This window comes from Sceloporus occidentalis, unplaced genomic scaffold (genome assembly GCF_023333645.1).
Source record: "Sceloporus occidentalis isolate IW3139 unplaced genomic scaffold, rSceOcc1.0.p SCAF_67, whole genome shotgun sequence".
NCBI classification, from domain to species: Eukaryota; Metazoa; Chordata; class Lepidosauria; order Squamata; family Phrynosomatidae; genus Sceloporus; species Sceloporus occidentalis.
The window spans coordinates 3,952,900-3,976,070 of NW_028317047.1; the positions used below are offsets into that span (position 1 = coordinate 3,952,900).

The 23,171-nt window shown below is 37.2% G+C and overlaps 1 protein-coding gene across 1 annotated transcript in view; it reads left to right on the top strand.

Annotated features, from left to right (window-relative positions):
• The window catches only part of LOC149286664 (POU domain, class 6, transcription factor 2-like), a 275,293-nt gene that overhangs the window by 148,878 nt on the left and 103,244 nt on the right, over positions 1 to 23,171 (top strand). Inside the window, exons 3-4 of the mRNA XM_089493834.1 lie at positions 6,148 to 6,239; positions 9,750 to 9,978. Coding sequence (XP_089349960.1) covers positions 6,148 to 6,239; positions 9,750 to 9,978 — 321 coding nt within the window. The remainder of the gene's footprint in view (positions 1 to 6,147; positions 6,240 to 9,749; positions 9,979 to 23,171) is intronic.

Genomic DNA, 23,171 nt, shown 5'->3' on the forward strand with positions numbered 1-23,171 from the left:
TAAATACCAACATTCGTCCAAAAAAGAAACAATCTCCCCAAAACACACATTTGGTACATACACTCACTGGCCACTTTATTAGGTACACCTTGCTAGTACCAGGTTGGACCCCCTTTGCCTTAAGAACTGCCTTCATTCTTCGTGGCATACTTTCTACAAGGTGCTGGAAAGATTACGCAGAGATTTTGGTCCATATGGACATGATGGCATCACTCAGATGCTGCAAATTTTTCGGCTACACATCCATGATGCGAATCTCCGTTCCATCACATCCCAGTGAACTCATTGTCATGTTCAAAAAAGTAGTTTGAGGTGATGTGAGCTTTGTTACATGGTGCATTATCCTGTTGGAAGTAGCCATCAGAAGATGGGTACACTGTGGTCATTAAGGGATGGACATGGTCAGCAACAATACTCAGGTAGGCTGTTGTGTTTAAACGATGCTCAATTGGTACTAAGGATCCCAAATTTGCCCCACACCATTACACCACCACCACCAGCCTGAACCGTTAATACAAGGCAGGATGCATCCATGTTTTCAAGTTGTTTACACCAAAGTCTGACCCTGCCATCTGAATGTCGCAGCTGGAATTGAGACTCATCAGACCAGGCAACGTTCTTCCAGTCTTCCATTGTCCAATTTTGGTGAGTCAGTGTGAATTGTAGCCTCAGTTTCCTGTTCTTAGCTGACAGGAGTGCCTTTTCTGTCATCTCGAGCCAGTCTGCCCATTCTCCTCTCACATCAACAAGGCATTTTTGTCCACACAACTGCCGCTCACTGGATATTTTCTCTTTTACGGACCATTCTCTGTAAACCCTAGAGATGGTTGTGCGTGAAAATCCCAGTAGATCAGTAGTTCCTAAAATACTCAGACCAACAACCGTGACATTTTCTAAGTCACTTAAATCTCCTTTCTTGCCCATTCTGAGGCTCAGTTTGAACTTCAGCAAGTTGTCTTGACAACATCTACATGCCTAAATGCATTGAGTTGCTGCCATGTGATTGGCTTATTAGCTATTTGTGTTAACAAGCAATTGAACAGGTGTACCTAATAAAGTGGCCAGTGAGTGTAAATGGGAAAAATGCATAAGTATACAAAGTATTGAGATGGTAATAAGCAGGCTTGTTGTTATAATGCAGGACAGTTTTTGGCTTGAAATAACTTGGCTTGAGATGGTAGTAAGCAGGCTGTTTGTTATGATACAGTCATGATTTTCTATCTTGCAAGAGCTTGGCTTGAGATGGTAGTAAGCAGGCTGTTTGCTGTGATGCAGGAAATCTGCATGTATGTTTAAATACCCTCACTGTGTTAACCTCTTCCACTTCTGTTGGGAGGCTTATCTGCCACCAATATCATGCAGGACTCTGGTGTATGATGTCATATCCCAGTGCTCTACAATATCATGTGAGTAGTAAAAACCTTTTTGAGTGGGTCTTGAGGTAAGTGTGATATCTGCGGTAAAGATGGCCCTGAGTAAAGATGTATGAAGTAAGAAGTATGGAAGAGTTACTATAATGAATGTAACTTGTCTGTGAATGTTGTGAGTTGTGTTTGTGCATGTGCTGTGAGCACCTGTGGGTATCGTGGGTATTATGAGTATCTGTCGTGCTGAAAATGTAGTGTATTTATGCACCAAACATGCCTGAGATTGTATGGGATTATTGTAACTGCAAACGTGTGACCCTTCATTAATTTGTAGATCCAAACTGCCCCCTGCCTTATATATAATTTGACAGCCACCAGTTGAGCTACATCTCTAGTCCTGCATGCAGGCCTGGACCGGCCATCTGACACACCAGTAAAATGCCTGACAGCATCCCATACTCCACTCGAGAGGAAGATTGGGTGCTACAGTGTGCACGGAATTTAATGGAGGAAATTAGTATGCTAATATTAATATGCATCAGAGAATAAAATATGAGTTGAAGTGTGAAATCTCTCCTCTAATCGCACATTAGTACATCTAATTGGGTAACTGAATTACATTAGAGTTAGTTTTCTATGCTACCTACATCTGCTCTTTGAGCATAACTGCCATCTATAATCTCTGGATTCAAGATGACCTAGGCACATCAAGGAAAATAAACGTTTTTAACCTACGAGCTCACGCAGGTGGATCTTTCTGAGAATGGATCCAGCTCTCAATGACAGAAACATTTAAATACATAAAGGGATTTAACAAATTACAGAAAGCAAATTATACAAATGTGGAGACAATTTAGGACAAGAGGTCATAATCTACAACAATAGTGTCAAAGGCTTAGATGTAACAAAAGGAAATTTTACTTTTCAGAGAAAATGGTAATTTTGTGTTTCTAAGTTTCAATTAGTGCAGTGAACAATAGTCATAGGTATGTATAGGTATAGGGCTGTACTGGAAATTTAAATTGTCCCTGGCCAGGGCCAATAAACCATATACACGCCGATATATGCTACGCTCTAACGCCCTTGCAGTGCCCCCGGCAGTGTGTATCAAGCGGACAGCGCAAGGGATCAGATCTCCGTCAGTAAAGGTAAGTGACCCATGCCACCAGGCACAGGCTTGCCTGGTGTTTGCCCAGTTTGCCACATGTCCAGTCTGAGCCTGCCCATGATGGAAAAACATTGTCTTATATTCTCTCTATATATATTATTTCTGAAGTTAGCTTCCGTCTCATTTAAAAAAAAAAATCCTTTTAACTGTTATTTTAGTCCAGCTCGCGGCTATTAAATGACGGTGGTCATTTAAATGCCAGACCTATTTTGACAGAATTCACTTTATAAAAATGTCAGCAAGTCTCTGTGTTTTTATTAGTTTGTTCCAAAATCAATTTAGAAATTTCAGCTGAGTGCTTGTAAGTATTCCCAGTGCAATGTCCGTTTCTGCTCAAAGGATATTACAGATTAATCAGATTTTCAAATTTACGCATAATAGCTGTGCACATTTATTACTTAATCCTATTACATACTGCCGCTGTGACGGACTTAGTGCCACAAAGATACAAATCCCATTGAATAATATGTAGCAGTCAATTTTATTATCACTTTAATATGCTCAACTGTTTTTAAATTATTTATGAGGCTATTATCTCTCACAAAAGATTAGGGAGAAACTGTTTTAAAGAGCCCTTCTAACATGATCAAGAATAAATAAAACATAAAATCCCTATATGTATTTATTGCTTTCCTCCTTATAACAGGGTAAACTGATGCTATAGTTGTAACTAATAAAAACGTGGCGCTCTCAATAATATTTAAATAACTGTTCCCGCTAGTGTATCAGAAATCCAAATGTCAGGGAAGGCTGCACATGCGCATTTGCGTGTAGAAGTGGGGCATTTTTACAGATGTCCGTCAGCAGTTGCTAGATAAAAGAACAAGCCTTTTTCAATGAAATCTGTCTTGTATTTTGTAGAAGCAACAATAAGAAAAATGAGTTTGGCTACTAATTGCTTACAAATAGTCATGCTTGCCACTTTTCAAGGCTTGCTAGCCTGATTCTTATATATGTATATATATAAAAAAAATAATATATATATATATATCCAATTACCATGTTTGCCTATATACAGAATACTTTTCACTGTCAGCACATTTCATAATACTCTTGTATATGCCAGAAAGTAAAGCACATTGTATGTGTTTTAAGCCGTACAAAGTGGGAACATCTTATATTTCTAGCACTGTCACTGAAAAGGAGAATGGGACTCACTACTAGATCAAAAAAATACTTGCAGCACATATTTCAAAAGGTACTGACAGCCCCCACAGTGCTAAAGGTGATGGGTGTTGGCGGGTTTCTGTTACAACTACAGATCATGCATCTGTACCTTGTGTAAGCAGGATGTAAAGGATGGAATATGTACTTTTGCCTTACATACACCGCATAATGTTATTCTACTGTGAAAGTTTGGGAAGATGTATGGCAGACAGTATGATCATTAGCGCATGGGAGAAACTTATCACTTTGTTTTCAGTCTGATCTTTTGAATTTTTGAATTGATCTTTTGAATTTTGAATTGTTACCCCAAAATGAGAAGAGATGAGGTTCAATTAAAAAAAATATTGTGAACCGAAAAAAACAAAAAAAAAAAAAAAGTTATGGTTAACTGCACTGATAAAACTTCAATCAATCCCAAAATCTAACCAGTACTACTACTACAAACGTTGAGCGCTTGCAAGTTGCCTTCCACTGTTGCGAAGATCTTACAAGTGACCATGGATGTGCTTGTGGGTTGAGAGCTTGCAATTCATTGTCTGAATTTGCGAGTAAGCGTGTGTGCATTCAAGAGAATTCCTACTCAAAACTGACGTCAATTTAAAAAAATGATACGTAAAAAAATCTGGCCACCAAGCAGCTTTCTTCAGGAACGCGTTTCACAAGTGTTATGTTACAGCTAACCAATTGTAAAGGGACTTATCTTGGCATTTTCCATTCTTTTTATTGTTGATTTATTAATTATTAAGTAGAATTTATTTGAATGCCAAATCAACTGCAGTTGACCCAGTTTTAGTTTGGAAGCTGAACTCGAGTCCTTGTAGGTCAGTATAGCAACTTGCAAGTGTTCTGGCAGTAGAGTTCAGATTGATGACAACTTCCACCATTTTGTCCAACACACATGGACAAGCCAAAGAAATTGTCTCATTGGCCAACTCACAGTCATTAGAAGTTTCGTGTTACATCAGAGTCCAAGGTAAAACAACAAAAGGAATCAAAGGGGTCTATTCACTAAAGGGAGAGCTATAAGGAGAGTTATTTCATCTCCTCCACTTCACTATATATTATGAAGCCATTACTAGTAATATTCTGCTGCAGGATAAGCTTTGCCAGCCCTGTATAATGCATAGTGAGAACCAATTTGTCATTTTGGGAAAAACAGGTGTGAAAATTGAAAGATTGTATTATGTTATATGATTTTATATTTTCATGGTGTGCCCCTCTGTGCTCTAATATCATAATACTGTGTGAAACAAACCACTGGTTTCCTCATTCACAGACAAAAAAAACTGATAGAATACTAATATGCAAGGATAGCGTTAACATTATGACACCCTTCTTGTCTCGGATGTCAGGTACCTGGATGCATTATGTTAACGTGGACCTGTCCACCAAAATAAGATGTCAGAATAATCATGAAGGTTATGAGTTGTTGCCCTCAAAAGCATGTCCACCAGTACAATATGTTTTGAACTTTCATTTGGGATTCATGTACATCTGTATGCACTGGATGTATTTAATAATAGGGATGGGGGCTTTGTAGAACATATAATTAATATTTGTTTTAGCATATATACACATCTATAAATCGCTTCATTTGTCATAAAATATAGTAGGTTTCCCTAGGTAAAGTCTATGTTTATAAGGTTGTCACCTAAATATAGTTTTTGTAAAGTAAAAGTTTGAAAGGAAAAACCTTATCTATTTACTAAAATAAGAACTAGTTGCCAGAAGTCAATTTTATGGACATAAAGGTGCCTTGAAAAAACATCACCTGTTTTTAAACCCTAACTAATGTCTGAAAACTCAAGGTGTTTTTATTTCCCCTAAAATAAATAGGTTTCCCTAGATAAAGTGTATATTTCACTTAAATATAACTATTGTGAAACGATCATAATTGACTCGGCCTCCCACAGTGAAAAATATCTCCAAACCACTGACCATGTCTTTGGGGGTAAATGCTGCTTACAATATTACATCATTTTGCAGTAGAACATATTCATTTGTAGGCAGGCAGTTAGGAACAGATGGTATAATACCTCACTAGAGAGAGAAAAAAAATCCATGCCATTGATGGTAATTTATTTGTTTCATGTTGAGAAATTACACTAGTTGTTGTTCAACAGAGCGTAAAAAGAAATTACGGTACCCAGTCACTCTGGGAATTCATGTATGTAAATTGATGTAAAATGCGACCCAGATTAGCCCTGCTGATGATAGCTTCAGTTTCTTTGCTGTCAGATCGTTGTATCTCCTTGAATGAGCCAGCTGGTCGGAATTAATGTTAACATAATTTATGCCGCTGATAAGTGATTTGAGCTCTCGGGTTATTGATAAACCATTTAAGCATATCATTTTCAGCCTGATGCTTCATGACATCACTGGTGAAATGCAATGTGCTGATCTCCAGTGTAGATAATAAGGCAGAGACTCTCTTTTGCATTTCAGGGGCCAGAGGCAACTCCGTGCCGGCTGAATCAGGCACAAACGATTCGCATCAAGCCAGCCAGTCGCATCCAGGATACTCAGTTGGGCCTCAGGTAAGTGAAGTGCATTTCTATATTCAAAATAATGGTATAACAATGATTTATAGGAGTCCTGAAAAAAGTGGTTATGATCTGTGGTACCTGAAGTGAAGGGAGATAAGTGAGACACTCAAAAAAACAACTGGGATTCAGATTCAAATACTCTGTGTGCAATATAGTGTGACTGTACATATCGTATCATCTATTAATCTGCCAGCTTGAATGTCTCTATATCTTTATACATGTGTGATCGGCAATCAAATTGCAGCTTTTGCTGCGTATGGGCAGCAAACACATGAAACTACCACAAATTATAAAATAAATCCAAAAAATAACACAACACTTTCAGTGTTGGAGAGATGTGCAATGCATGGCACAGTGTGTACTCATCACTTGCATCCCAGCTTTTCAAGGGTTAATGGAGGATGCACATAGCATCTTATGCTACATTCCTGCTGTGTCTTCCCTCTAACACTTGGGTGATCTCTCTTTCTTTTGTGACCCATCCAGCTTTCAACACAAAAGGATACTCTATTCTTTGCTTAGCAGTACCCGTCAGTGGTCTCACTGCTATCTTGCTCTGATGCTCTCCTGCTTTGTCGTGATAATATCACAATATTTCTGGGAAACATGGAAAATAAAATGATAGTATTGATCTTTCAGATCAAAGTCATTTTAAGCAGTAACAAGAAATTATGGATTTATGTTTTATTGGAGAAAATTTAAGCTTCTGTGTACTAATACATGAATGGAATGCTGAAGTCAATGACCCAACCTGGCATGTCTTTTTTTGCAAAGTACTGCGTTAGTCACAATTAGTTACCCTATCACTGCAACCCCAGAAAGTAACCGCTATAGGTAATCCATGTTCACACATATATATATATATATATATATATATATATATATATATATTTCATCTAACTGGCTCATGTATACATATGTAATAATGTGTTATCAATATTTAGCATTATTACTGTTATTATGACTAATGTATTTCTAGAGCACCACTAGGTTTTGTATTGTTATTATAATGAGGAACAATGCAAAATCAATAGTAATAAACACTACGGATTATAATGACACAATCTAAAACAATAATAGTAATATTAAAATAAAGTGTATAAAATTCACTAACAAGACCAAGTATAAAATATATTGGTATACAATAAGAAAAGAGCCATAAAGAGATTTATAACATATACCTGTTTATAACATGTACCTTGTAATCTTCTGGCTTGATGTATACATTGAATACTTAGAAATATCTAAAAACATTATAGAACATGTTAAACACTTGGCAATATCACATAGGCTTCTAATTTCTGGAATGCAACAATTCAGTGTCTTTTAAGTGAGTTCTCAGAGAAATCATACAAAACCAAAGCTTCAAATAAACAGTAGGTCAAACGTTTTCCCATAGTAGACATAAGTTCAGATATTTGCCTTTCCTTTTTCTTCCATTGGAATACAAGCAGTTATTATCTTAGATGCTATTAGGTTCTTGCTATTGTAACTTAGTATCTCCGTAGGGTGCTTACAAATATCTGCAAGGAACAAAACTGATATTTAAGATGTGCTAAATTCTGAACTAGGGGCTCACCTAAATATACATATATAGAATGTTTGATCTTAAGAAGAAACATCCCAAAAGCTTTAGTAACTTTACACCCTTTTCTATTTTGGCCCAATAATAAATATCAAATTACTAAATACCAATTACTAAAGACTCTTTTTTGGGGCTAATACATATACATGCATTTTTCTTATTTATATGTAAACATATTGATTTGAAGCGTCCTGCAAGGCATTACATATCCTTAGACATCGGTCTCATTATAGCCGGAGTTAGAGTGGAATCTGCGTGTCTACTTGTGAGGATTTGGCAAGTTTCTGTGTCAGAATCCCCCTGCCAGGTACCTGCAGCCAGTGTTTATGTATATATGTGGGATATCTCTAGATGAATACATGTCATTGTGCCTATCTGTGTGTTTATGCATGTATATGCATTATGCCTTTGTGTATTTGATGAGTACTTTGTTATATGTGGGCATCTTGAAGGGGCCCCCTTGTTACAGCGTTGCCCCAGGGCCCCAGTTGACCTTGATCTGTCTCTGCCTATAAAAGATTTGATATCATTACACTATACCCAGAGAATGTGTCCCTCAAACATGGATATGCTATGAAGAAATATATTAACATTACAAATCACATCAGGAGTTTCCAATTTTTCAACGGAATGGACCACTGCCATAGATCTTCCATTATTCTACTAGACTTGCAAGTGACATGACTCCTGTGAAGACCAGTACCTATTACAATTACACGTATAAAATATCTCTTGTGTAGGTAAGCCATTGCCCTTTCAGTTTGGGGAAATTCTTTTATATGCAAATACTTTATAAAGAGCTCATGACACCAATTTTCTATATAGATCTCCTTTGAAAACTTCTGTAAACTGAGCAAAGCTGATAAAGCAAATGCCTCCATATGATGGATTTATATTTTGAAAAGTCGTTCTTCTTTGACTCAACTTTCACATGTTTATAAAGCATAAAAATATTTTTATATTTTATCTTTACTGGATATTTTAGATAAATAGTACACCACAGATGGTATTTTTCTGTCCTGCAAATTCCCAAGTTCACATGAACATACAGGCAAAGTATCTTCTAGCTATTACAATGCACATTATGACACACTCTACTTGTTCTATTAGTTGACTTAGTGATCTTGAAGTGTAAGCTGCAACTATGAAAATAGAACAGCTGAAGTACGTTAAGGTCTCCCCAGGGATGTTTGAAATCATATTGCTTTTGGCAATCATTGAATTTGTATTATTAGTAGCTGTTGAGATAGGTTTCAGCAAAGTAAAAGATATTTGCATTAGATGAAAGAATGTAGGAGAAACCTTTGACAAAGTCATACATTATAAAGTTTTTACGTTTTCCCGTTTGTAAGAAGGTGAAACCAGAGTTGTTTTACATAACACAAAATGCAAATTAAATATAGTAGCCAAACAAGTTATTACATATGCCAACATACAAAGTGACCCATATATAGAGTAAGATAATGCTATTGAGATCAATATTGCAATGTTCCTACGTCTAGAAATGTTTACTAATCGGACAGAATGAGTTTTAACTAAAAGATCTTTGAAATCATCGTTATAAGAATATAGGGGTACAATGATACAACATTTTAAAGGAATGTATGATAGACCCAATACAAACCCAAGCAGACTGATATCATGTTATACTTTATTGCAATTACAGATTTGGTTTAAAGAAATTTTTAAAATAACCTAAAACATAACAATCACCTTATAAGATAAGAGCTATCCACAACAAAGGTTACACTATACCCAGGCTTACATGAAGATCTGTTGTTATTTTTCATGTTTTAAGCCATGCATGGAGAAATCGCTATGTAAATCAAGGGTGGGTAAGTAGGTAAAAAATACTTCTTTTTAACATACATTGCATCAGGCAATATATCAAGTAATTTTGACTTATATTTCTACAGCCACTGCTGGCAGCCCAACAACTGGCATCAGCTGTAGCAGGTGTGATGCCAGGGGGTGGACCGGCCCTCAACCAACCAATCCTCATCCCGTTTAACATGGCAGGACAGCTTGGAGGGCAACAGGGACTGGTCTTGACATTGCCTACAGCCAATTTGACCAACATTCAAGGACTGGTGGCAGCTGCTACAGCAGGAGGAATTATGACGCTACCACTGCAAAATCTACAAGGTAAGCCTGGTCATTTAGGTTCCCAAAACATGTATCTGATGCCATTTATTTGAAGTGAACCTTTTTCTTCTGTTTCAAAACATTGGGGATATTTTTACAACTGATTTATTCTATAAGCAATGCTTTCTAGAAATAGATTTAGACTCCAGCAAAGCAGCTGACAAAGCAGACTTGTCAGGATACCAGTATGTTGTCAATCAGATCAATTCCTGAATGTGCAAGGGATTTTGCACTAATAATTCAAATAAACCACCCACAGTTGTTCAGTAACTCAGATGGAGTGAGAAACCGAATGCTGGAATTGTTAATCTACACTGACAGATGAGTGAGAAATAAAATGGTAGGTTCACTGGAAATGGGAGAAGAAAAGAGAGTGTGAGTGATCAAAAAAAGGGAAAAAATACATGTTTAGTATTACGAACTGAAGGAAAGATATCATAGGAAGGCATGAGCCTGTATTCATGAAGAAGTAATGGAGCAGGTGGAGGAGTTGAGATCATTGAGAACAGAAGAATGCTGCAGACAATAGTGAGAATACAAAATGAAGGGAAGTGGAAGACAGAAGACCAAGATTAGAACCGTCAGTGTCATGGGTAGACGGAGGGAATGCTATGTAAAACAGTGTGTGTGGGGGGGTATTTGTAAGACATAAATTTAGGATAAGAAAGTAAAAGAGGGTAAAAAGCACTAGTAGTAGGTTCAGAATATCATACAATTTAATATAATGAAATAACTCTATATGTTACACAAATAGACAGCATGTAGTATTCCAAGTCATGTCCTTGTCAGGCAATTTGCACAGATGACAATGGCACATACAGTATAACAAAGGTTCATTTTAACTAGATTTTCATTTGACCCATCTCTATATGAAACAGTGACATGAATTCAATGAGCATGCTTCAGGCAAGAGCTAATTAAATGGCTATGATAATGCTGGTTCCTAATTGGATTTGATTCGACGTTTGGTTACGTTAAACACAAACATTAAAACCTCTAACGGACCATGGATAAATAACAGGATTGTTTTATTTTTAACATCATATAAGTAGGTTGTTTTGTTTAATTTTGGGCCAACATTATTTGAGCTTTCAGTTCCATGTGTTGAAGGAATGTTGTATAAAATAATTCAATCAATAATGTAATATTATAGTTAAAATAGCAGTAAAATAGTAATGTAATGGTTAAATAACCAATTATTTTTATTATTTCTAAACAAAAGGTCCAACACGTTTTGTCTTGGAATAGATTATGGAGACAGTATAATGTCTCTGACAGCTTCACCATAGAAGAATGTGTATTAAAGTGTTATAGACATATATATATTTATTCTTTAATGGTTATTTTTTTTTTTTTATAAGTTTGGCCAAACACATCTCCTACACAACAAATAGCTGAGCGGTGGGCAAAGAGAAAAAGGGGCAAAGGGGTGATTGTGTAGAAACCCTCATATGTTTGCAGTGGGGACCACAGCCCAGCAAACCATTATATTGTATTTAATTTTCTTTATATACATATATGTAGTACATTATAACATTTTTGGACCATTCATGAGTTTGTGTGTTTAGGTCATAAAAATGTCAACACAAAGCAAAGTTCAAATCCAAAGTTGCTTAGTTTTTTTAACAAACCTTTTTTTTTTTTTACCATTTGAGCTCCACACCTGTTGATTTAACCAATCCTTGGGTTCACCTTGCAGCAATTTTAAAGTTTAATGTCAACAGACCCTTCCTATCATACTTGTAAATGCTTTTCACTTTAATGTTTAAAATAATGTCTCTTTCATACCATTAACTTGCGGCAAGGAACCTGTCAGTTATAAATCATAAATGAAAAAGGGCAAGCTAATGCACAAATTTTTTACTTGTTTAAAATTTGAGAGTGCATGTAAAGTAGGGAAGTAGAGATTAAAATAATGCAGAAACAGCATTGAGTAAAAGCGGACTTAACAAAGTGAAGGAAGAGGCTTTTTAGAAGAGGCAGATAATAAAATCTTAATGAAGAAACAGGCATTATAAAACTGCATCCCTCTGCTTGTTTTTGCTTATGGGTATATATATATAGTATTATAAATAAACATAAAGTAATGGAACACACAGTACGTCATGAATTAATACCACTCAACCATTCTGGAGCCTATAATAACCTTAGGCAAGCATCATAGACTAGTACTCTTCAATTATTTATTTAGTGCACGGAATTACCCTAATTTGTACATGTAAGTAAATCTAACCCTTTTAGAAAATGGGGCAAATATTTTATTGATTATAGTTTAAAAGCAAGAACATAATAAAGAAGACCCCAAAATCACCTCAAGTAGAACATTATTCACTAAAAGGAAGATTCAAAAATAGGATGTCCCATCTGCTCAATCTAGTAATGGAATAATGAGTACAGCTAACAGTAGAAATCCAGCCTAAAGATGAGGGGAATAGAAAACGTAAGAATAATCAATGCATATATCTAATGGCTATATCAACAGAGCATTAAACTAAACAATAAACTGAAGAAGCAGTGAAAAAGAAAGTGTGTCCCCTACGGGATGTGCACGTTACGTTGGCTACCTGCCCACCTTGTCATGGGAGCAGTTCCAACAAAACACGCATCTATGTTTTTATATATATTGTAATTTTGATTTATTTTTTAAAATGTATTTTACATCTCACCCATTTTTTTTGTCAAACAAAAATGGCCTCTTTATAATGAAACAGTGGTTTATTAAGAAGTAATGACCATCTAAGCTATAGCCTTTTCAACTAGTGATGACTAGCTTGATCTGATTCATTTGTAGTCTTCTTGCGTTATCAGGTCAGAACACGGAAGGTGGGAAGATCAAGCCACCTCCTGTCCACTATGTGGCAGTGCTATGATGCATCATGATCCATCCACATTGGTCAGGAACATCAGTTGAGATACTGGTCAGGGCCGCGAGACATAAGTCACAATGCCTAGAATGTGTTGACAACTGTCAACTTCACCTTCTAATATGTCCCTAGTCATATGATATACCTACAGTATAAACATAGTATAACTTCCATCATAGGACTAAATTTAGGAAAAGTAATGTTACCAGTGTAAACTACATTGTAAATCACCTAAATGAATAAAGACAAACTAAATAAACCATTATTTATTACTTATTATACAAATACATCAACATTCCAGAGTATTATCATGAATAGCGTTCACGGGCTGCGGGATGCGCACAGACAACCTCTGCTGCTGCCGCCGGTACTTCCGCTGGGTTTCTATGGTGGAGCACCGGAAGGTCATGTGATGCCGGTGCTCCGTCATAGAAGCCCCAGAGGAAGAGCCGGCAGCAGCGGAGGTTGTCTGCGCACATCGCACAGACGTCCACCAGCTGCCAGAGAGAAGGATCTGGGTCCCCTGCAGCACTGCGAGGGATCTGGATCTTAGTCTTGTAGTCAGACCTCTATTTGAGGTCTGATTAAAAGACGACCTCAAATATAAAATGAGGCATATTTTTCAGAGCATTGATTGATCGATCGGTGAAGAGATTTTTTTGAAGAGGGTTTTTTCAGAGCGTGAATATGTAAAATGAACATAACACAATTCAACAACCTTGCAACAATGGATAAGGAAAGAGTGGTAGATAAATGGAACATCCTCCCAGCAGAAGTGGTAGAGGCTAACACAGTGAGGGAATCTAAACAAACATGGGATAGTCACAAAGCTATGCTGAATCTAAGACAAGACTGATTAAAGTCTGAGTTCTTACATCAGAAAAATGGACTGACTAGATGGGCCGAATGGTTCTTATCTGCTGTTAAATTCTATGTTTCTAACATTTCTATTACTGTGGCAATGTTCATTACCGTAACTCACTAAAGAACACAATAAACAGGACATTGTTTAGAATGGGCTGTAAATAACACTCATGGGTTTTGAAATTTTTACTTCAGTTGTGAATTGAAGTACATTCTGTGATAACTCACGCAAGAATAGATAAACGTGATGCTCTATCTTTTAAAATAAACCAATCTCCCTCCTTTTTCATAGACAAATTACAGCACATAGTTACTGGAAATTAGTTTTTCCCTTGTAACAAAAAATAAATTGCATTACAATTTGTTTTCCTATATAGTAAACACAACTTTGGATGAGACAAGATAATAATACTAAAGCTATTATATTGACATTTTACAAAATAAGGTAATACAACATACTAATAATGTTATATTAGATGTTATACATGCTAATACATAATACAATATACCGTATTTGCTCGATTATAAGACAAGGTTTTTTCCAGAGCAAATGCTCTGAAAAATACCCCTCGTCTTATAATCGGGGTCGTCTTATAATCAGACCTCAACTAGGTCTGACTATGAGACTAAGATCCAGTTCCCCCGCAGCGATGCAGGAGACCTGGATCCTCCTGCCCCCCCCCCCACACACACTTACCGGTACTTCTGAGTCCCCGGTGCTTAGTCCGGGCAGCGTGTAGAAACGCACCTCCTCCCGGCTGCAGCGCACGTTTTCTACGCGAATCGCGTAGAGCTCTACACGCTGCCCGGACTACGCACCGGGGACTCAGAAGCTCCGGTAAGTTTGGAGGAGGGAGGGAGGGAGGGAGTGTTAAATGGGGGGGCATAAGGCATTTCTGGAGGCAGAGTGCTCTGTGAAATGCCTTTTAACCCCCTTAATGCCACTCTGTCGCCAGAAATGCCTTTTAACCCTCTATATGCCACTCTGCCTCCTGAAATGCCTTATACCTCCCTATATGCCACTCTGCCCCATAATATGCCTTTTAACCCCCTAAATGCCAGAGTGGCAAACAGGGGTATAAGGCAATTCTGGAGGCAGAGTAGCACATAGGGGGTCAAAAGGCATATCACGGGGCACAGTGGCATTTAGAGGGTTAAAAGGCATATCATGGGGCACAGTGGAATAGGGGGTATAAGGCATTTCTGGGGCAGAGTGGCAAGCCAGGGGGCAGATGTGCATAACTGGGGGGGCAGGTTGAAAAAAAAAAAAGTCAATCATAGCTTTTATTAAAAAAAAATTGTTCACATAGTTTACATGAAGTAACATTTACTGGTAAAACTTTTATCCTATAGGGTCGTCTTATATTCAGGCTTTTTCTTTTTTTCATAAATTAATATTCAGATTTTGGGGGTATTGGCCCGAATATAGGCCGCCCTTTTTCCCCATACTTTAAGTCTTTAGGTTGTGTGAGGTGTGATAGAGTGAGGGGAGGTATGATACAGTAAAAAGTGTGTATTAGAGTGAGTGTGTTAGTGCAAGGGTAACTGTGTGTTTGTATATGTTAGTTACTTTTAGGGGAGAGCAAATGACGCTTTAGCAGCTGCCTGGGTCAAAAAGTGCCAGCTGTTATTAGCCTGGATTATGTTTCCAAAGTTCATACAGCTAAATAAGCCATTGCTAAGTTGTCCCTGTAGTTTTAGTAAAATAATTCAAATAAATCCTTAGAGACATTAGTAAAGAGATAAACATTTTCACTTTTAATTCGTATTCCCATTTCTTAAAGTTTCTGTACAAATAGAGTCTTGCACAAAAACTAGCAATTTAACTTACAAATAATAGACCATTGGTATTTAGATGAAAACCGAGCAGCCTAACAATTGAGAACTGCATTCTAGTATCTCACGCATACTGAATGGTTTACACAGGGTTAAAGAGTACTTGAAGGGGCAGTTACCATATACTGTATACTTGTGATAAGGAAACACTTGCTTTGTCACAATTTACTATGTACTTATAGAATTACCACTGCCTTCTTTTTGCCCTTTAGTATCATTTAAACTGAACTTTGTCAAATCTGACACACTAATGTAAGTAAAATGCTTTCGCCTTAGCATTTTGGTACACATGGTTTGTAACCTTCAGAAAACTGGGATCTGCTACCACTGCTAAAACCTTAGGGGCACATAGTTATACTTTGACGATCAAGCATTGTGACATAATAATTTATAATCCTTGAAGTCACTGGTAACCGCTGTAAATTCAAATACAGAAATGGCTGACAATCACTTTGAAATTTTTGCATGTGTTTTAAAGTGTTCCCCGGTGATTTCTGCCAAGCAAAGCACCTGCAAATTCACGCCAATGAGCTGATTGTATTGCCAGCCTTCAAGGATCACAGCTACTATTTTTCAATTTTTCCTTTGGGTTTTAAGAACAGTTCTAAAATTTGAAGGACTATGATACTTAAGAGCAGTAGGGTGCTATGGAGATTAGATGATGTCAAGTATATTATGAAAAAATATGGTGAACATCAATGCAAGAGAGCGAGTGATGTAGTGGATGTATGCTGTTGCTGGCAATGTTGATTTAAATGTATTAATCTATGTGATTGGCTTTTACACACCCGTCAATATAAAAATCCAGGTATACTGTGTGACTTTCTTACAGCACTGGAAACAGCACTATGTCTTCTCAGTTGGTGCACTCACGTGGTGGCTCCACTAGTATCTCAAGCCTGCTGAAATCAGGCACCCAGTGATGCTTTGCAGCTGTCATGAACCTGTCTTTAATAAAGACACAGGTCATAAATCTGGAGGGATCCTGGTATACTGTGAAAAGGTTTTAACCCAATCTAACCACAAGAACAGTTGGTCACTCATGCCGTTAGTGAATTTGACAGTGCCTGCGGGTCCTTATCGTACATCACAAGTATATTGTATACCTTTACTTTAATTAATAATGACTGAAACTCCAACACTCCTTTCTCTTTAGTGAATAAATTCCAGTGATCTATCTATCTATCTATCTATCTATCTATCTATCTATCTATCTATCTATCTACCCTGTATATGATACAGTATACATACATGTATCTCAATAAAATAAAATACATTGCTGGCACAGAACTCATTAAAAAGAATTATTATGCTTAATTGAATATACTGAAGACACACACGTGCCCCTACAGTGTATAAGCCTGTAGTTGAAGTATTAGTTACAGAGAGAGACTTGCCTTCTTCAGGATACTTCTGTTCTCGTAAAATGCTGATGGTTTTCTTATCTGGCTCCACATAATTTAGGTAGAACTTTAGTTGTTATTTTTTTCTTTATAATTGCGGTCCTTGTCTCTGACTTGTATGCCTACATCTCAATTCTCCTTTTAAGCAAGATGAAGCTGTCTCAGTTCATTTGTATAATCCTTCAAGGAACATGAAATAGCTTTCACAGCCTACAAAAATCCAGTGACTAACTTATGTATTTTAATGAGCACCAATGTCAGTAATAATAACAATGATGTTTCACTTAGAGAGATAGTTTATGCCCAGGTAGTCCTGTGTGCTAACATAACCAGAACAAGAATGACAAGAACCATAAGAGCTGGATTCTCAGTGATCTTAACACTGTTGCTTCGAGTAATGCTGCAACTATGTGCAGCTGTAGCACTTTTACATGATTATGTGTTAAATTTAACCTGTCATCCCAGCTCAGCTTAAACAGCAATTTGGTGACTTCTAAAACCGCCAGGAACAATGATGTTTGAACTTCTTAAAGGAAAACTGAAATTAAAATGCATAGCCTAACTTGGGACCCAGCATACATGGCCGGGCTAGTCTGTTGGGAGACCTGCTTTGGGGCTACCTTCCTGAAGCTAGTTTGGCTGACAGAGTTCTGTAGCTGGCCACGTAAGCTAGCATGTCAGTAATTAGGGCAGACAGCCCTAAGCTGCTTTAGGAGAAGTAGATGTGTAATTCTCATACCTGGGAACTTTTGGGCTCCGGCTACCTTGAGCCTTACCTTGTGGGAAGCTGCCAGGATACCCGCTTACGATAGTGGCAATATGACATTTGGAGATGGTTTTCAATTTTCCAACCATTACACAGAATGGTTGGAAAATGTTGGGAGACTTATGCCAGTCAAAAAAATAACAATGAGTAGATCAGTGGTTGGACCTTGGACAGTTCTCTTGAGAAGACAGACCTGCTGAAATAGCTGTGAGGATGCAGGATAATAATAGTGGTGCAAAGAGCTTGCTAGGAGTAGTTGTATTGTCAGTAAGTAACTGACTAGTGTTCAAATTCTTTATTTCTTTAGAAACTTAAAAAAAGTAATGGACTAAATTCATCTTCCATTACATTCAGAATAATGAGCAAGTGGCTAGTCAAGTTTTCTAGACTGGAAAGCAATGTACAGTAAAGCAGAAAGGTCTCTATGTAGTGGATGGTCCTTACGCTCTCACGTTTTACGAGAAATTTGAAAGATTTGCTCACTTTCTTTTTTAGTGTAAAAAAGACCCCAAGGTGCCTTATAGTGCCTAAGAGTTTGACCCACAATCCATATCAAACAGTTTCCCTCTTGGATTGAAAGAGTTGTTTATAAGAGGAGTAAACTATTTAAAATGATGAGATGTTGGAGGGAAGACATTCATTATTTATACAATGAATGCAAAATACCAAAAAGGTTATTGGATATTCGATTCAGGCATATTACTTTAGGTAGGTCACTTTCTTTCTGATTTTAAAAGCTATGCATATTTGTTAACAGTAGTGAAGACTGCGTATGCAATAATAATAATGCATCTTCAATGGGTTCTGTTTTTAGAACTTAATGCACACCTCGTCTTATTGTGTTTACTTAAATGCTGAAGGCTCTTGCACTTAAATCATTTATTTAGCATCCTAAGTCAGAATTTGCTCTTTGGCTGTCAAGGGGACTTAAACAGCATCTAGACTGATAAGGAGCTTCATTAAATGGGGCATCCGGTATGGAATAGCATGTACAAGTCCAAAGAAAATCATAACTTAATCACAACATGTGTTCTGTCAAGTATCTTCTTAATTAAAGCAATACTGTAGCATTTACTAAACAGTTATCTGACTAATAGCATCTTAACCACAAAGCCATAACATAAGATGAATCCTTGGTTTGTAGTATAAATGGAAACAAAAAGGGGAAAATGGTATAAATGGAAAAGAAATAGATTTTAGTTTTTTCCACATAATTAATAAATACTCAATAGACCTTAAAATTGCATTGTGAAACAATATGGTGTCGTTGGGAATAAACATTTTGACAACATTTACTCTTGAGACAGGACTGATCTTTGGATAGTACATATTAAGCAAGTTGTTTTGCTCAACTTTTATGGCCAATTGGCTTGATGTCCCGAATGTTGCTTATCCTCACTAGCATTATTGTTTTGGTAAACTTATATAGCAACCATTCTGAGGGTCCAGAATACCGTGTAATCAAGTGAAGAAAATTTGATTTTGCGCCCAAAAAAGTGAGCCACACAATATGGGAGGTATGACAGCTGCCCCTCTTAGCTGTCCTTATTTACATCTTTGTTTATGGATGTAGATGATTAACAGACAGAAATTTGTTTGTTTACTTAAGAAGTGGGTACTTACTAACTTTACCTTGCATGTGAAGGCCCAACCCTAGCGAGCTTCTTTTTTTAAGATGACTGGTTGACCCTGTATAATATATAGTTAAATCACTTGGACGCTATGTCATCAATTTAATTATACTGAGCCATCTACCTCTTTTATTGGAGAAACATGCTAGGGTTAGCTCTTCATAAAACATCCTAAAGAAGTTGAATTGAAACCTCATCTCTTCTGCAGAAACACCTGCAAACACCTACTTTAGTGTATAAGGCCCATAGGCAGTATACATAGAATGAGCAAACCATTTATCAAAGCTTTTATAGTTTTGGTTCTGAAGATAGAGTCATTATAGCTATGCATATAATACGCTATGCATCAGCTGGGTCTTCTCTCATAACCTGTCATGATGTGGGTCCATATTTCCGTTTGCTGTAGAATGAAAAGCAGGGAGCTATATGCCTCAAATGTCATCGTTTTTCTCTTGCATGGCATAAACGTCTTAGTTATGAGAGCTGTCAAGATAAAATGTTAGAGGTAGCTATTAAAATAAATTAATAAATAAACTGCTTAAGGGAAACAGAAAAATATTTTCTTTGGGCCTTAAATACAGTGCTGTATAAGTCATATAGCTAAACGTTAAAGGAAATTGCTGGATTCTATTAAATTATGTTCCAATAAAGCTCTGTTATCTGCAGACCTGTAGGTTACCATTGTGATCAGTCATGATATTTAGGGGCTTCCCTGAGCGTTCTTGGCTTCCGCAAAGTTAATATTTAAAGCAAGGAATTAGCGCATCTGTATTTAAAATTACCTGTATTAAAACATTTAATAATTGTATTTAATGCTCTTTTTATAACTTCACATATTATCCCTTCATCATTTAGCTATTACAAGGGTGATAACGCCATTAACATCCTCTTCAGTTTTCCTCTGGGCAACAGCAAATATTTTAATGAGTTAGTGGCTGCGCTCTCACGGATGTGAATATGTGAAAGAAAGAGAAACACAATAGTGCAATATGTCTCAAAGCTTATTTTTTGTAAAATGAAGGCCGCAAGTGGCTACTCACATTTGGTGGGGGCTTCTTCAGTTAGCCCCAAAGTATGCGCTTGGGCGATATAATCCTCGCCTTAAAGATTTCTTTGGCAGCACTATGTAATATGGGTTTCTTCAGTTAGCCCCAAGATGTGCATTTAGGTGGTATAATCCTTGCCTTGGAATTTCTTTAGCCTCAGCCTTTGGAGCAGTCTGGAGTGTCCACAGGTCCTTTTTGGTGAGCAATGATAGAATTGCTCACTCCTCAGCGCATAGGTGGTAAAATCCCCACCAAGGATATAGTGGTGGCTGACAAGGTATTCTGTCTTATAAATTAAAAAAAGGTCCAGGAGCAAGATAAAATAGTTTTTAAAAAAAACTTATTTATTTTTAACTTTTGGTAATAAAAACCAATAAAAACCAACAAAAGGTTAATATAAAATAATACACAAATGCGTTTCGCCTAGCACAGGCTTCCTCAGAGTGTATAGAAAGGCTCCTGATACATTGAATGTTTTTATACAGTTTGAAATGTCTAAAATGGCGCCAAATGAGGTCATCAACCTGTGGCTTATACATCACAAAAAATAAAAAATAAATACATTTTAAATTAAAACAAGCATAATTGGAACATTACAAAAAGAGGTGCATGTCAAAATCTATATTTAACCCTTCAGGGGTTAGGGTTTTTAAACAATATATCCAATACAATTCAGTCTTTCCTAAAATCTTCACAATATCCCCTCCTCTCCAGGGTATAGATATTTTTTTATAGCAGTGAATTTTAGTAACTTTGGAGTAGCCACTTGCGGCCTTCATTTTACAAAAAATAAGCTTTGGGACATATTGCACTATTGTGTTTCTCTTTCTTTCACATATTCACATCCGTGAGAGCGCAGCCACTAACCCTCCTGTGAACTACTCTACCTGTCCAAGCCAAGAAGAGGAAACCTTGGCAAGTGGTTCTGCTGCTACAGCTACAATAACTTTGTTTTAAAAAGGACTTTTTTTAAATTATTTATTTATTTGTTGTTTTGTTTGTTTTTTTTTAAAAATTAGCTTTTAGTGCTTTTATCCTACCCCTTTTAAGTTTATAAATATTTTAATGAGGCACTTTCAGTTGTTTGTGGAGGAGGGTTAAGGGATGCGATGTCACGACCGAAGTACGGGCAGTGGATCCGCGCTGCAGAAAAGGCGCCTCCTAGCGGAGCGAGGACGCTCAGCAACCAGAGCAATGGAGATGCGAGACGTTCACCACAGAGAACAACGTAGAAGGTGTGATAATACAGGAACATAAAATAAAAAAATAATAATTATAATTTCCAAAGGGTCAGGCAATAGAGTAGTCTGGGTCACGGGCAAAGGTCAGGGCAGGCAGCAAAACCACCTAGGTCAGGAACAAGCAGGAGTCAATACAGGTGGGTAGGAGGATCTGTGTTCATGGAGGGATATTTAGCGTTTGACCTGCTTTAACTCTCTGGTATTGACTCCTGCTTGTTCCTGACCTAGGTGGTTTTGCTGCCTGCCCTGACCTTTGCCCGTGACCCAGACTACTCTATTGCCTGACCCTTTGGAAATTATAATTATTATTTTTTTATTTTATGTTCCTGTATTATCACACCTTCTACGTTGCTCTCTCTAGGGGGAGGAGAAAAAAGGATAAATGTCACTTTAAGAAGTGACGTAGAGGCGCGGGCCCCGTCAAGATCCCTCAAACTCGGCGGGGACGCGCGCCTAGGAGGAGAACGGACCCGGCGGCGGCTCACATCAACGGAACGAGCAGGGAGCCGAACGCGTGGGCTACGCCTCGGCATCCCTGCTCGTGGAAGAGAAGAAGCCACGGAGGAGGTAACGCGCGATTAAAACTGAACAACTTTTTTTTTGTTGGAGTTTTTGAAGGAATACATTTGAAAAGTGAGGTTCCATTATTTTGATCATTTAAAAGTATTGAATTGTAATAATCTTAAAAATGGACTTACTTACAGTTTCACTGAAAGTGTCATAGACAGTGATACTTATTATTAACTGAACCATAATAACGAAAACATAGTTTAATATTGCCGTACTTTATTACATAGGTGGGGCTAGTAACATTTAAGGGTGGAGTTACATTTACTGTATGACGAGGTGGAGCTAGCTCCAAACAGCCAATAAAGTGACCCAGAGACTCTGGAAACCTGGGCTTCACTCGGAGACTCTGGGACAGATCTGGAGAATTCCCAAGACATAAGGAATTGTGTATAACTTGTATGAAAATGTCTGTATTTCTCGGTATATTTCAGTTAAATATCCGATAAGTCATTGGGTGTTTTTGTGGCTGGCTGAGGTTAATGAGAGTTATAGTTCATTAACAACTAACAACTATACATCTATATCTGAATACCCTTGATTTACAGTTCGCTATACTTACTCTGTCCCTAGACAATGTTAAAATAAGCTCAGAATGTGGCATATTCCTTTTTGATCAGTCTTATGTCACTGCATTTCCGACCATCTATGTATGTACATAATAAAGCATACAATTTTGGGCTTCCTTGATAATAATGTAATAAAATATGTATTTTTTTTTTCCATCACACAATGGGTCTTTTTATGTGTGCATATTCCCTGGTGAGCTATGATTGGAAAAAACGTATTTGGTAGCAGAACTTATTCAGCATTTGACATAAGATAATTTGAATTTGCCATGCTTGTGAGATAACTCACCAGGGAAAAGGCAGTGTTAAATAAATAATACAGATAAAAATGTATACCTTCTTTTTCAAAGCTAATGTAGCTAACTTACAATGAAACAGTAGCATGAAGACCGCTCTATAATTTGAT